Here is a 16,144-nt window from a genome sequence, read left to right on the forward strand (position 1 = left end):
GCAAATGGTGGCAGATCCTCTCTGCCTGGATGGCCTGGAATGCAGGAAGGGATTACAAAACCCTCCGCAGAGAAGGTGCCAGGTAAGAGCTCAGCTCAGCTCTGCCCTTCTCCAGGAGCAGCCTAATGTCAGCTCTGGGGGGCATCAAGCAGAGCCAGGAAGCCCAGGATGTGGGGGCAGTCACCTCCCCCAGCAGGAGGTGGTGGCAGTGACAGGGATGCACAGCTTGGGATGAGCTGCTCTGGCTCGTGGAAAGAACAACAATCAGAGCCAGGGATAAGGCACTGGCCAGGGATGGCTCTCCCAAATTCCAGTGTTATGCCACGTGGCTGGAGAGAGGGCAAAGGAGCTTTTCCAACCCCAACACAAGAAGATGAATGGTGCTAAGGAGAGGAGCTCAGCAGCGAGGCAGAGACTCTTCTTACCTGTGAGTTGGAGGCACGTCCCAAACCAGTAGGTCCAACACCAAGGGCAGGGCATCCTGCCCCTGCGGAATGTCCTGAATTCCGACTAAGCAATGTGGGCTGGCCCTTCTTCCCAGTTCTAGGAGTCAAAGCCTTGCAAGGGAAACTGATCTTCAGACCATGTTGGAACCCTAAATTCTGAACACAGACACTTTGTTGCGTTGGTCAGCGACAGACAATGAACACCCCTGGAAGCCAGGCGGTGCCTTAGGCTGAGGATGTGGGCTCAGGCAGGTTGTGACATTAAAAGAAAAGGTGATTTTGAGAACAAAGCTTTCTCAGCTCTCACATGGTCTGCAGAAACAAAAGCAGCGAGGACAAATATGATGCTGAGGTGGGAACAGTCTCGAGTACATGCACTGCTGTGTGTGGTGCCTCACCTGCAGCACATCCTGCTACCCAGGGCCTCTGACCTGCAAGAGGATGCCAGGAGAGCTCCAGAGGGCCAGGGGGAAGAAAGCTCAAGGAAAGAAGTGCCTTTAAGAACCACATTTTTTTAGTCTAGGCCCTGATGTCCCCAGAGGGCACATCCAAGGACTGCAGTTCCTGGCTGTCGGTCTGGAATCGGAGCGCAGCGCTCTGCCCACGAGCCAGGGGCACTCCAGCTCATTTCCACATTCCCTTCTCCACAGAGAGATCATGTACCAGACACTGAGGTTAACACAGTGCACACACAATGCCCTTAACAACAGCTGCTCTCTGACCAGGGGGAGTGAGAGTGGTACCTCCAAAACAAAGGAACACGAAGCGGATGCTTTGGGATTAGGCCTTTTTGTCCCTGACAAGCTGAACTGAACTGGTGCCCGAGATGGATGCCAGCAAGCTGGAGCAAGTTCAAAACAAAGCACGTGGAGCTCGACATGGGAAGTACAGAGAGGTGGGGCTTACGGGTCGTCCATGAAGTCATAGATCTCCCTCATGGCCACTCCTCCCACGTTGACAAAAAACACCAGGCGAAGCAGCACCAGGTAGTGTTCAGGGGGCATCCACAGCACAAACTTCAGGTAAAACGTGTTCAGCTCTGCCAATAAAAACTGGGAGGGGGGAACACTGGAATTACATTTGGAAAATACCACGGGATGGAGCCCAGAATGCCCCTCTCTCCCTGAATGGCTCCCTCTGTGCATTTCTCAGCATCTCTGAGTGAACCATCAGCACCAACCCAAAACTGACTGGGCTTTTAAACATTTCCTCTACTTTGGAAGAGGCACTAAAAATCGCAACAAAGAGCTGGACAAGCAGTACCCTCAAATTTCAAGCAAGGTTTAGAACTTCAAACAAAGAGGCCAAAGTACCTGCACAAACACTGAGGGTAAATCCCAAAAGCACAGCTTTTCCCTTCCCTGTCCTTCAAAATCCAGCTGAGGGAGCCCCACCATAACAAGAAACACGAGCTGCACATCCTGGGGGGCTGGGCTGGGTTGTTTTTTCTCAGTTATATAAACTCACCCTCAAAGCCAACTTGGGAAAGTTGATTATAAATTAAGAGCAAAATGTTCTCTCCAGCAGCTGCCCTGGCAATGTGCTTAAAGGAGCAGTGAGACACCAGATTGTCACTTCAAAAGAAGTGATAACAAAGGGCATTAAGCCTTGCTGAAACCCAAGGAGTGAGCCAGAACCTGAAGCTGCTTAGAACCTGTCAGCTGAACCTGGGATGTGCTAAAAGAAACATAATCCCACAGTTCAGTATAAATTCACTGGGATCTCTGTTGCAGCAGCACCTAAACCCCCATTTCTTCAGGGTGCAACCAGCAACCTTTTGGGGAAACATCTATGTTATTTATATTATACTCTTTTAGTCCTCCCACAGAGCAGGCCTGGTGTGCCACGTGAGCTTGGCCAATGTGCCCTGCAGCAGGAATCAGGTGCTGGGAGTTTGTTCTGGCAAAAACACAGAGTTCTGTCCTGTGCCACTGAACCTGGTTCATGCCCAGTGCCCCGGGATCACCACCAGTGTCAGGGGGATGGAGTTAGTTAAATTTCACAGCTGCTGGGCTGAGAAAAGTTTGAGTTGCTCAGAGCAGAGCCAAGTGACATCCCATGGATGGCACAAAGGCCAAAGTCCCCTGGCTGGCAAAGGGGCAGAAATGGGAAAAAGGAAGGGTAAACTGGGCAGTTCAAATGCCTATCAGTCATGTGGGTGACAAGTTCAGCTTCACAGGCACTGGTATGAATTTCAGATGCTGCATTTCCAGCATAAAATAATTCCACCCACTCAGGTGCTGTGTGTGCAGTGAAATGTAAAAAAAAAATAAATAAAATTCTAGGAGAATTGAATGATTTAGGCAGATCTGTGCTTCAGGAGTGAGCTCAGAGGAGCCAGAGGCCTTGGATACAGCCCCTTCCAGCTGTAATGTGACCTGTAGCTGCATAAAACTGAGGGATGTGAGCTACTTTCACCCACAGCCATTGCTTTGGGGAACAGCAACTTGCTGAGAACCCAAAGGCCCCAGTTCATATTGCTCCCACTGCCAGAACAGTGGGCAGCAAGCAAGGAGAACCCTTTCTGCAGTGAATCTGTCACCTGTCCCAGAGACACGGACACAGCCCCCTGTTCTGTGGGACTGGGAAGGGATCCCTGCTGGCCTCAGCTTCAGGAACATCCCCAGAGCTGCAGCCTGAGTGGCAGAACCTGGAAGCAGGGGACAGGAGGGCCAGAGAGGCGTCCTCACCACGAAGATGATGCCACAGACGGCGAGCCACCTGCGCAGGCTGGAGGCCGGCTTCCACTCGAACTTCACCCAGCTGTAGGGGGTGAACTGGAACACAATCCTCTTCATCTTGCCTCTGGAAAAAAGCAAAATAACCACTGCAGCCTGAAGGGAAAGCAGGCAAGAGGCATCTGCCAGAGTTTCCATTTGAGACACCAGTTCAGATATGCAAAATGCCTCCGTTTACTCCATTAAAATCACAACTTAATGAGACTAGCTCTGAGCTTGTTGTTTTAATTATCAATTTAAGCTTTAATATACTACACCCACTGCTGTGAGCAGTTCTGCTCTGCTCAGCAAAGACACTACAGAGCACGATGGGTCATTACTGGTACACAACTACAAGGGATTTATTAAATTTTAATTCCCAGTGTCCCAGTTCCTGTGAAGTTCTGGCTACTAGGGAATGCAAAAAGACCAAACAGATCCTTGCTGTGAATGGGAGTATGATGCCAACTTGGATTCCTGCTCTTCTTTAAACCATTTCATCAAATAAGCTCATTCCCACAGGATGCCCTCGCTCCCAGCCATCAGGCAATGTTTGGGACACACAGGTGGATTTCCAACAATGCCATTCACAAGGTGAATAAAACTCTCCATCAAACCTCCCTGCAGCAATAAGTCACTGGATTCTGGAGCCACCTGGGAATTCTTTAATCCATATTAACCCAAACAGAACAACCAAGCTCGTGAACAGGGGCCCAGCCTTTGTGCTGTGCCTGTGGAGTTCCCTCCTCCCCAACTTACTTGTAGGTTGGAATGTTCCAGAGCCCTTGCCACTTGTAGGTTTTCAAGGAAAGCCAGGACAGGGTCTTCATCCCACAGTAAATTCCTAACCCGTTACATAAGATCACATCCATTATCCACTGGAAGGAGAAACACAGGAATGATGCTGGGGAAGGAACACTAGAGCTTGGCAAAGGGAATCACTACAGGCACAGCCCTGCATTCCAAGGAGTGGGACAGTGTTAATTCCACAGGTTTTCTGAAGGTTAAATAGCTTGGCTTAATGTTTCTAATAATGCACTGACTTTTGAAAATACAGCCATGGAGCAAATGACTCCAAGCTTGGGTCTTTCCCAAAATCCATCCAAACCCAGACCCAGAGCTGTGTGCCCTGACTGTAGGGAATTCTGGTCACTCTGGCACCAACTTAGACCTCACAGGAAAATAAAACACAACTTAAAAGGGGTGTCCCTTTAAGCTCACACCAAGTTTTGCCTTTCTCTGAATTTCAGACTTTATTGCTTTATTATTTGCTTTATCAGCAAATATTTGAAAATGTTCAGGTACAGCTTTAGATCCTCCCTGTGGTGTGAAACAAACCCAAACAAATATTTAACCATGTCCAAGTGTTTGTAAGACACAAAATGACAGAAACAGCGACAAGCACGTCACAAACTCAACAGGGAGCAGTCTCACACGGGACACAACCCAGCTCTCCTCACTTCCTAGCCCTGTAGGAAAAATCTGTATTCCCAAACAAACCCTGATCCATGCAGTACGTACGTGATCCCACCAGCATTCACTGAAGTTTGGGAGCTGGTGCTCCAGGCTGTACTCCAGGAACTCAAACATGACACTGATGATCATGCACATCCACCAGTCCCGAATCATCAGAGTCTGAAGGGAAAAAAAAAGCCTTTTAAATAGCTGCTAAAAAACATCTACAGTTGTAGATCTTGTCTCCAGTATCCAGAAAAGAATCAGGAAACTCAGGACAATGTTATTTTTGTGATATGATGGTCCAAATGCTCACAGGCCTCTCAACTTATCACCATTACCTGCACAAGAGACAGGAATGACACTGAAGAAAATCACCTCCACCCCAGCCAAAACCAGCACAGGAATACAGATTACGATAAATTCTGGTAAAATGGGATTCAGCAGGAGGGAAATGAGTTAAATGCATGGAATTACTGGGTGCTCAAGCACCACAGGCAGCATCGTTCTTACAGTGCTCAGAAAAGGTTTTTCAGAGCCTTTTATGGGCTCTAAACGACTCCAAAGCCACAATAATTTCTGATGAATGAGGCCCATTCATTCTCAATATTGCCACCCTGGTGCTTTGAGATTTGGGGGAAAAAATCCAAACACAAGCCCATCTCTGTTTATTGAGACAACACACTCAACCTCCAGCTTTTAATAGAGAAATAGGTTAATATTTAATATATTTAAGAGAAAAATATGCTATGGCCCTGAAGAAATCCAGCAGCCAGTCTCCTTCCAGCTAGGCAGCCCAGCTTCTAATGCAATTCTCTTGGAAAATAAAGGATCCAAGTTTTCCAAATTGAGAATCCAGTTCATTAACAGAACAAGCTGAAGTCCAGATCTCCCCATGCCCAGCAAATTCACCTCTGGTTTTGAGGTGAACCACTCACAGAACACATCTGCACTGCTAAATGAAAACACAAACCAACAGTTCCAGCTTGCTTTAGAACAGCCAAGCTCTGTCAGTTTGTTATTTGAACAGCAAACCCAAACAAGGTCTGCAGGGGGCAAAACCTCCTGAGTCAGTCAGTCTGCTTGGGTTAAAAAAGGTAATATTTAGACCAAAGTAATCAGCAAAACATTGTTGAATGTTCTGCAAGAGACAGGCACAGCTGGAATTCCTTCTGCAGTTGCTGATACCAACTAAAAAGTAACAAGAATTAAACCAGTGCCCATTTAATGGTTTAAAATCCTGATCTGATGCCACTGGGGAAAGCGGCAGCAACAACATCTGCCTTTGGGAATATCACTGTCACTGCCAGCCCCACACTCCACTCCCAAAGGTCATTCCAGCATTTCTGTGGCTACAGGAATTAAGTTTTTTATTGATCTGACCCCAGGATGAATCCCTGTGGAGAAGGAAGGAGCCTGTTGATGAACCAAGGCTCTGGAAAGAAATGAGGTGGCCTAACATGGGCAGGAAACAGGAAAAAAAAAGGGGAAAAAAGGCTTTTGACATATTGATATATATTTTCATCTATTACAAACAGCCTGGTTTAAGCGACCAAGGCCTGGCACTACAAAAGCAGCAGCAGTGAGGCTTTGGGAACAGAGGAGCAGAGTTCCTAAGTTGAAATGAGTCATTCTTACCTTCAGGTACCACCCAAAAAAGTGAGCAGGAACAAATCCATCCAGCTTGTCCTGAAAACCGAAAAGAGAGTGAAGGTCACAGCCTTTTTATTTAATTTTTTTCTTCCCAGAAAAATGCAGCAATAAACGTCTGTTTTTCCCACACATGAATACTTGCACTCCTTCATCAGGAAGGAATTTAGCAGAGCTTCTTAAATCTTACCAGCCCTGCCAGGCCCTGGACACAGTGCCTTTCCCTCTACTTTTATCAGATCCCAGTTACTCCAGTTTTTGATGCACTGAAGATTTACAGGGTAGACCCAAAGGATTTGGGTGCTCCTCACTCCATGCAATCAGGGAGCTGTAAATCACCATCATTCCTTGGCCCTGGAATTTCTGCCAGTGAGAAACCTGATGGCTTTTAGGACTCAGAAAAGTCCTGCACTAGTGGAAGGTGTCCTTGCCCATGGCAGGGGAGGGGGTTACATCATCTTTCCAACCCAAACCATTCTGGGGTTCTGTGGTGCAGCTTTAGGGCTCTGTGCCCCAGGGTGACTGAGGAGAAGACTCATCAAGCACACCAAGAAATCCAAACTCTGAGGGGAAAATTTGACACCAAGGAGCTGAGGAAGAAGAGCTGTTGAACCCTGGGCAATGAGGTAATTGGGATCCAGAGAGACACACGCCCATGTGATGGACAGGAAAGGTCCAGAGAAGAGAAATGAAGAGGCTGGAGAGGCACTCACAGGCTGTGCTCTGATTCAGCACTCAGCCAGACCCACAACTGCACTCTGAAGAGTTCAGTTAAGCAGCTTTTTACCCAAAAGCATCCCCCTGAGTGAGTTTGCTCCTTACCCAGATGTTGTGGAAGGGATCAGTTCCATTGCCAGGGTCATAAATGAGGCAGTTGCCCCCGTAGTCTCTCTCAGGCAGAGGAACCCCCAAGTGGGGGTCGATGTACTTCATGAACTGCCTCCCATCCTGCACCGTCTGCAGGGGAACACAAACCAGGACCCCTGAAGGACTCACACACAAGTAAGAATTAAGAATTAACCCTTTTTCAAATTCCTGGAGGAACAATTGTTGAAATCAAGTCAGGCACATACTTGACTTGGAGCCCTTTAATCCTAAATATTAAGGAAATAAAAGGCTACAGAATGACCTTAAAGATGAAAAAATCAGTGATCTTTAATGCTTTAGCCCAAGCCACACCTCTGTGCTCCCCATCTCTCCCAGAAGCTTCACACAGCTCATCCTTCCCAATACCCATTTCCAGTAAGGTCCCATGCAAACAGCAAAGAGAAATTATCAAAATGACCAAAATGTGAATTCATCTGTCACTAAATCAGCCCCACATTTGCTGAGCATTTATTTCCCAATGGAATCACTCAGTGTTGTGGTCAAGACTCAACCCTGCAACATCTGTGACAGGCAGCAAAGCTGGACAAAGCCAAAATTAGTTAATTGAGTAATAATAAAATTACAGAATAAACTGCTGAACTCTGGGACAAGTTTCAGCCATGAGCAAGCTTGGATTTGCTGTCAGGAAGTTCAGCCACCTGCAGACTCAGCAGAATTTAACCTTATTTAAACCTGGGCATGGCAATGATGTATTTTTAGTAGAGAGCTGAGCAACAGCAGGGAGTTCCTTAACCACTAAATCTCTGCTGACACCACACGCTGCCACAGGGAAGAAAAGCCATTCCAGGCTTTTCTGTTGGAATTCAGAACTACACCAATAAAAATCACTCAATCTGACTGCAGCTCCTCAGAAATACCATGCTCAAGGATGGCTGGAAAAAAAACAGGGTGACCAGTCCCATTTTCTTAAGCTCACGTGGCCTCTAAAAGCAAAACTTTTAATAAAAAAGCATTCCCCACCCTTCTTTCACACAAAATGATTTTTAGAGCTGCCTGATGAGTATATTGTCTCAAAATATTTAATTTTAACTGCTCAGAATTGTACAAGTCAGGGGGAAGGTCTCAGTTTACTAAAGGACAAGATATGGTAAAATGTTTAATTTGGAAACACCAAGGGCACATCTTTCTATGAAAAGCCTCCTCCTCAGCTCCTGCCACCACACAAAGCTGGGTGTGAAGTTTTGGTTTATTGCAAAACCCCCACACCTACAAAGAACCTGTCACTCCAGGTAAAAGATATTTCCAAAGGTGAAACCAGGTGAATTCCCCCTGAGTGACACATGGCCCAGCAGGGCAGAGACTGGACTGTGAAACACCAGCTGCTGAACATGAACTCCCTCACCAGCTCATCCAAAACCACTTCAACACGGTGTCTACCCCAGGCTGAGGGTGACTGGAGGTCAGAGCAGGTGAAATATTTTTATATTATCATTTCTCTCAGCCTCACAGTCTCATTAAACAGCCTAAAGATTCCATCTCACAAAACCAAGCATCTCCTGTAGTCAGCAGGAAAAAAAAACACTACAAAGGAGTTGATCCCCACATGGAAGTGGCATTTAGGAGCTGGAGGTGTCAGCCACTTACCTGGAAGAGGATGAAGATGAGGAAGAGCTCATAGACCACGCTGACACACAGCCAAAACCTCCAGTAAGCTGCAGAGAGACACAGGGGATGTCAGCAGCAGCTCTGGAGCAAGCCATAAGGTAATTATTATTCATTTATTTCAATATCACAGAATCCTGGAGTGCTTTGTGTTGGGAGGGACTGAAAGCCCATCTCATTCCACCCCTGCCATGGGCAGGGACACCTTCCACTGGCCCAGGCTGCTCCACACCCAACCTGGCCTGGAACACATCCAGGGATGGGGCAGCCACAGCTTCTCAGGAAACCAATTCCATTTCAAGAGAGGCTCCCGCCATGGAATTGCAATTCCCAGCTGCCAAGCACAGTGCTCCCCACCCTCCCTCAGGGATACAACCAGAAAGGATCTCCAGCTCCCACACAGGCTGCTGTGAAAGTTTGCTGGAACTGCTCAGGCACTGACCTGGATGTGGGAGAAGGGATCCAGGTCCAGAACACTCCAACCCAACAAGCTCAGCAGTTAGGAAGGGGAAGGAAAGGAATGTGCCACCTGCAGTGCTTTCCAGCAGTCCCTAGAGGAGAACCTGATCCTTCCTGAGCTTTCCCCCTGGTCTCAGGTGACCTGGGCTGCACCAGACACACCCAGGGCAGGCTGGAGTCGTGTTCAGCAGCCCAGCTTTGGCCTGGGGACAAGGTCGTGTCGCCAGGGGCAGGAAGCATTTCAAAACCCCAAAGATAACTCCACTTTTACTTGCAATGACATTAAAAACAAGCAGACCAAAGGTTCAGCAAGGCCTGTCCATAAGAAATGCCATGCAAAGCTCATCTGCTGCTGGGAGCCCTCCTCAGATGTGTGATTACAGATGTGCACACACCCAGCGACACCTGGAGCCAAAGGGTGCCCAAATTCCAGTGTCTGCACACTCCCAGCTCCCCTGCCAGGCTCAGCCCTGGGGTCACAGCCCATCCTGGATGGGGGCTTGTGCCCCACAGGCTCATCCATGCTCCTGATCCATCCAGACACCTCTGGGCTCTGAACTCCCTCAATATTTCTGACTCCTGCCCTGAGAGGCTGATGCAGAGCCAGGGTGGGTGCACACACAGCTCCAGCAGCTCTCCCTACCCAGATCCAAAAATTCCACACAAGGGAATTCAGGAAAACTCACAGCATTCTAGGTGGACACTGAAATTCCAGAAACATCACACAGCACTCTCAGGATGAGAAGACCTGCCTTCATGTGTTTCCTGGAATGGAGTTCTCCTTCCTCAGGTCCATGGGGGAGATGCATAGGAATCCCAACAGGGTTTGCCAGGAAACCAAGACCCTCAGGCCTGCCTTGGGAATTTCTCTCTGTTAATTCCAAGGCAATGTAGGCACTTTGATGTTCAAAGCAGGGCCAGGCATAAATTACACAAGAATGAAACAAACAGAGGCTTACAGAGTTATCAGCTCAGAACCCCAAATCAACTCCCCACGGAGCTCCTCAGGAGATGTTTTCTCCCAAAACATGTCTTTATCCAGCTCAGTCTCAAGTAGGAAATAAATTATTAAAAAAAAAAAAACAACCTAAAACCCCAAAACAACAAAGAAACAAAAAAAAAAAAAAAAAACCAAAATAAAAAATACCAACAAACTCCACACATTTTTAAAAGCAGCCTCTGACACCATCATTAAAAGAGATCACAATGTAAAACCTTTTTGCACCATTCCTGCTAAATTAATTTCATCAGAATCACCTATTTTACACTACTGGGAAAAAAAAAAGGAAAAAATGAAAATAAAAAAGGCAGGTGTGGCCTTGCAGAACAGCAGTTCAGAGCTCTGTGACAGCTTTCACACACTTGTCTTTCCAAAATGCATCTTAGGAAAAACCCAACAGCAAAACAAAAAAATATCCTCCATTGTCACAGGATTATTTGGAAGAGAGGAGCCTTTTCCCAAACTGTCACAACATTCAAGCCAGCAGGGAAAATTAACTTTTCACCACCACACTTCTCCCACCTTTAAATGTCACTGCCAGATACGAAAAAAATGCCTTTTTTTCTAACCCATAAACCTTGCACCAGAGATTTTACACTGCTCACAGTCAGCAAAGTGACAGATTGGTCCTGCAAGTGATGTAGACACAGAAAGCAGAGAAATCTAAATCCTTGTCTGAGCTTTCATTCCCCTCTGTACACAGAGCTGTGGCAGCTGCTGAGCAGGCTCAGCAAAAAAAGAAAATTAAAAATGGAGATCTGGCTCTGATTTAGGGCTGTGGTTTCTCCCCAGCTCACAGAGGTTCCCCCAGAGGTTCTGAACACACCCAGTACCTGCACCCCAAATGTTTTCAAGGCTGTACAAACACTGTTCTCTCTCCTGCTGGGTCAGGCTCAGCTTTAGCTGTAAGGTTACTTTTGGCATGTCTCGAATGCTTGCTTTCCTTTAATTCACTTCCCATTTTGCCTCCCTCCAACCAAGGCTTTCCTCCTGAGTGAGGAGGTCCCCACTAATCATTGACACACCTGATAACCCAGTGATTTCTGGGATCAAACATTAAACTGCTGCCTTGCAGGGATCCCAGCAAGCTGAGTCCAACCAGCCTTTCCCTGCTTCTGCTCAGAGCCTGGCCCACTCTGCCTGAGGGGCTAAATGAGTAAAAAACACAAAAATCTGGGTTGTTTGCCCAAGGAAAACACTTGCCCTGGAGCTGCTCCTTCCAGTGTCACCAGTGCTGCCCTTGCCTGGCCCCGGCCTCCACATTCCCACTGTCCCAGTCCTCAGTCCCACAGGTTACTCCAGACCCTCACTATTTACTCCCTGACCAGCTCATCCTGTCACACAGCCTCTATTAAGTCAAAATAACTCCTGGAAGAGGCTGGGAATATTAAAAGCTGCTTCTCAGGGCATTAATAACTGTCATGGAAAATTTCTTTGGAATGACAGCATGGATGTGTTATCTTGACAGGCAATAAAGCATCCCTGGGCTCCTACAGCAGCAGCTCCAGAAGAGGAGCTGGCAGGGAGAAGGAAGAATATCTCTTATCTGCAAATCCTAAGGAGACAAGCTACTGATGCTGGCTCTATCCAGGATTGGTTCTACCAGGAAATGCTCCCCAAATTTGGCTGTTCACCCACCAATGAATAAATGGATCCTCAAGCAGAGTTTAAGATCTGTCCCTTGCACTGTGCTGTTCCCTAGGGCTAAAGCAGTGAAGGTTTGGATAGAACCACAGCCAGTGGAAAATGGGATAAAAGCAGGGCAAGTTGGTAAAATCTTGTCTGAACAATCATTTCTACTTATTTCCATGACAATCCTACATTTCTGAATTACAGGGAGGCAACTGGTGTCTGACCATGCAGCAAATTATTGAACTGCAGAAAACAGGGGCCTGTGTGGAATCAGTAGGGAAATGGCAAAGCTGGATGAGCCCCTGGCTAAAGCTGGGAATGCTGAGAAGGCAACCAAAAAAAGAAATAAAGCCACCAGTCTGGACAGGTGCCACTAAGGTAGTGGCTGGCATCAGTTTCCTTAATGGCCTTAATGAAAAGTAGGTTAATGACACTCAGCAGGAGCAGCAGGGAAGGCAGGGACAGCAGAGAAGATGATCCCAAGGGACTGGAGTGACAGAAGAGCTCCTAACACAGCTCCACGCTCTGGAATCAGGAATTTGGAAGCATCACATTATCACAAAAATCCCCAAAATAACCCTGCAGCTCTGGAGAGGACATTTGAAAGCAGAAAGCTCAAAACAAAGCCAGAATGTTATGGGGAAATGTTACACTGGGGGCAAAACTAAAAGCCAAACTTCCCTGCTTTGTTCTAGGGAATAAAACCAGCCCAGACAAACCCTCAAAACCTGGGTGCACCCAAGTGTCACTGGCGTCCTCAAAAGGAGCACTGATTTTACAGAAGGAATCACAATTAACTGGAACAGAAGGAAAGACTAAAACCTGCTATTTAATAAGAAAGGCAAATTACATAAAGCCCCAGGTCTGCAGAGGTGTGCAGAGGGCACTGCTCTGGAACCACACCTGCTTTGGCTGAGGGCTGTGGGGTGGCTGCTGGGTTAAATTTCTGGCATAAACCCCAGCTTTGTTTGGCTGTAGGAGAGCCCAGTGCTTTCAGGAATCTAATTTAAGCCTATATGAATTCCCTTAATTCTTCCTCTTTCAATGATTCACACCTAAAAACAGGCAAGAGATCAAAGCCATTGAAATATTTTCATGTTTCACCAGCTATTCCATTACCTGGAAGAGGTTTGTGTTGTGCTTTCAAGACTTCCAGTCTTACAAGAAACCTTTAAAATCATAATCAAGGGCCTCTAATCTCCCATGGAAAATGGACATGGAGCTCAGGAAGTGCTCCTGCACCAGATAAAAGGTCACAAGTGCAGTCCCAGCACAGAGAGGAGAAAAAAAAAATGAGGATAAACAGGGGAAGTTCAGGCTTAAGAACCTGGCAGTTCTCACAGAGCTTTTTAGCTACAACAGGAAGCCAAAGCAGGGAGATCCACACAGATCTGCAGGCTCCATGGAAGGCCAGCAGGGTGGTTATGGAGGAGCCTCCATGATCAGTGTGCAGTGCTGAGGAACCTGTGATTACTGAAATTACAACTTACCTGCTCTCCAGGCAACACAAACATTTACCTCTCCCTCCCAGAGCAGGCAGCTGCTCAGGAGGGTTTGAGTGAACCCAGCAAGGTGAATTACCTGGGTGAGGTCTTGAGAATGGTCCATCTTTAGCTTGTGTCACCCCAAAGCACAAGAAAACCAAAATACTGGCGACAATTCCTCTGCAAGGAAAAGCAGAACACTCTGGGTTATTGCCTCATCCTCCTCCTGAGACTGCAAATTATGTTCTCTGATGAAAGAAATGTCTGGCCCTTGTTCTTTAACTGCTGAATGTGTCCCTCTTAAATGGATCCAGGCACCATCCAGAAAAAAACAGCCAAAAAAAGGCTGAGGATCACAGCAAGTCAAACAATTCCCTGTGTCTGGGAGCAGCTTTTATTCCCACTGGCTCACAAAGACACACAGGATTTAGCAGTGAGACAGCTCTCACTGCTCCACCACATTTCCATGGAATTTAAAAAGGAGCTGTCAGACTTGTCACCACTCCAAAACAGCTTCTTAACCAATTAAAGACAAGCAGGGGCTTTCCAGACCACACCAGCACTGCTGCTATTTCAAGAGCTGGAACCATAACACAGAGCCTAAGGAACATAACAGAGATTTTAAATAAAAATAAATTATCAGACCAGAAGCCCAAAGACCCACAACCCTGGGCATGTTCCTTTAGTTTTAATGGATTAAATGTCAGAAAGCAATCCAAAAGTGCTCTTTTTGCTGCACTTCAACTCCCACTGGATCCTGCTTGCTGTCTCATTTCACCTGCTTAAGAGCTGGCTGAAAGGATGGACAACTGGGAAAGAGCTCATTCCATGCTTGCAGAAAATGATGCAACCCCTGACTGCAAATAAAATGGCTCAGTCTGCAGGAATCACACAAAATACCCAGTAATTTTGCTGCCAGAGAGAATTTGTTACAAACCAGAAGCAACAGGAGACTGTTTGTGCTTTAAACACGTCAAAAAACCTTTCAAAATAGAAGACTAAAGGATTTACAGAAACTATTTTGTAACATTCACCTCTGAGTATAAATGTTTGTGCTTCCTAAAAATAAAAATGGGGTTTAGTTAACAGATGTAACTCAGTAATTTTGCTTGCTTTAAACACTGGGAAGCACACCAGAATTAGGTGAATGAATGAATCTGTGAATAGACAGTTCCATGGGGATTTCCAAAGATCTGGAGGGCAAAAACCCTTTCAGCTGACCTCCAATAATGAGAATATTCTGCATTTTGAGGCCCTGGCTGCATCTGCAAGCTCCAGTTCTGTGTGGTGTGACAAGCTCAGCCATGAACTGAGGGGTCCAGACCACTGCTCTGGCCTTGGGAGGGTTCCAATTCCAAAGCTGGAATTCCAATTTTCAATTCCAAAGCTGGAATTCAAATCCTGGATCCAAATCACCACAGGAGCTCAGCTGTGCTCCTTCCTCTAAACCCCACTCTTGGCCCAAGAGCTGCTGTGCTGAAATAGGCTGGGGATCCAGATACATTCACTTCAAGTTCACCACAGGAAGTTTGGAAGCAAATCACAAATTTGCATAAATAACCACACCAGCTCAATTTTTTTTTTTTTTCTCAGTGGTAACAAAACTTTCCCTCTTATCCTCATTAATTTACCTTCCAATGCCTCAGCAGCAGCCTGGCCTGAGGCAGGAATGCTCCAGCACCTGAGAGGGGCTCTCCTCTCCTCCTCTCCTCACCTGGCTGGACACAGCCAATGGATTCTCCTGAGCAGCAAATCAGGAAGGCACAAAATAGCAAAGTGTGCCCACAAAAATCATTTTAGCACTGAGCCAAATCAAAAAAATAAAATTTAAAAAAAAAAGGAGAGGCTGGCAGCAGCTCCATCAGCACAAACAAATTCTTGTTTGTGCTGAGAGTCAATTCAGACACACAGGACAATGAGGAGCTGTGTATGGCCCTTTGTCCTGGGATTCAAGGAGGCAGCTCCCACTCCCTGTCCCATCCCGGGCTGGATCCATGCTGGCACAGCTGGTACAACCCCTCGGGGCACCACAAGCCCTGGAACAGAGCTCTGGCCTCCTGTGGCCTCCATTTCCCTGTGGGTGCTCAGCCACAGCAGCAGGAGATCAGCATGCAAACCCACACATCCCTGGATCTGTCCCCATGGAAAGCAGGGATTGCCAAGAGCTGTGTAAAAAATCATCTCAGGAGAGACATTTCCCAGCTGGAAATTCAATGTACAGCCCTGAAGCACACTGGTGGTTTTAAACCTGAATGTGTTTTTATGGAAAAAAAAAAAGATTTTTTTTTTTTCCCCCAAGACACCCTGCTCAGCATTTCAAATATTTGGGAGCTGTGGATTTCTGCCATGGTATGCAGAGGAGGTGCTCAGGGTTTATCTGGCTACACTCAGAGCTGGAGCTGAGTCCAGGCTGAACAGAGGAGAATGTCACAGCTGTCAGTCAGGATGAGCTATCCCATGGCTGGAAGAACAGTGGGAATAAAGCTCTCAAGGACCAGACAGGTTCACAGCACAACCTCTCCTTGCCTAACAAAGGAAATGTTCCACAGTTCTTACACCGGGGGCAGTCTGACCACCTGTGTGATCCCAATGAACTCTTACTACATTTACATATAAAAAGCTCCTGCAACCTTATGTTTAAAAAAAAAAAACCAAAAAACCAAAAAAAAAAAAGCCAACCCAAACAATCCTCCTTTAATTGTTTCAGGACAGAAGAAGTCCTGTGACAGATGCAAACACCAATATCAGCCACAAACACCACACCCCGTGAGCTCAGAGGTTCCTGCTCTCACTCGGGTCTTGTCCATCACT

At 46.8% G+C, this 16,144-nt stretch overlaps 1 protein-coding gene across 1 annotated transcript in view; it reads right to left on the bottom strand.

Moving 5' to 3' along the window:
• The window catches only part of PTDSS2 (phosphatidylserine synthase 2), a 29,584-nt gene that overhangs the window by 2,716 nt on the left and 10,724 nt on the right, over positions 1-16,144 (bottom strand). The window contains exons 3-10 of the mRNA XM_066551665.1: positions 13,431-13,513; positions 8,741-8,808; positions 7,091-7,225; positions 6,257-6,307; positions 4,685-4,798; positions 3,923-4,041; positions 3,137-3,251; positions 1,353-1,498 (exon numbers count right to left, since the gene is read on the bottom strand). Of these exons, the coding sequence (XP_066407762.1) occupies positions 1,353-1,498; positions 3,137-3,251; positions 3,923-4,041; positions 4,685-4,798; positions 6,257-6,307; positions 7,091-7,225; positions 8,741-8,808; positions 13,431-13,513 (831 nt within the window). The remainder of the gene's footprint in view (positions 1-1,352; positions 1,499-3,136; positions 3,252-3,922; positions 4,042-4,684; positions 4,799-6,256; positions 6,308-7,090; positions 7,226-8,740; positions 8,809-13,430; positions 13,514-16,144) is intronic.

Source organism: Molothrus aeneus, chromosome 6 (assembly GCF_037042795.1).
Source record: "Molothrus aeneus isolate 106 chromosome 6, BPBGC_Maene_1.0, whole genome shotgun sequence".
Classification (NCBI taxonomy): Eukaryota; Metazoa; Chordata; class Aves; order Passeriformes; family Icteridae; genus Molothrus; species Molothrus aeneus.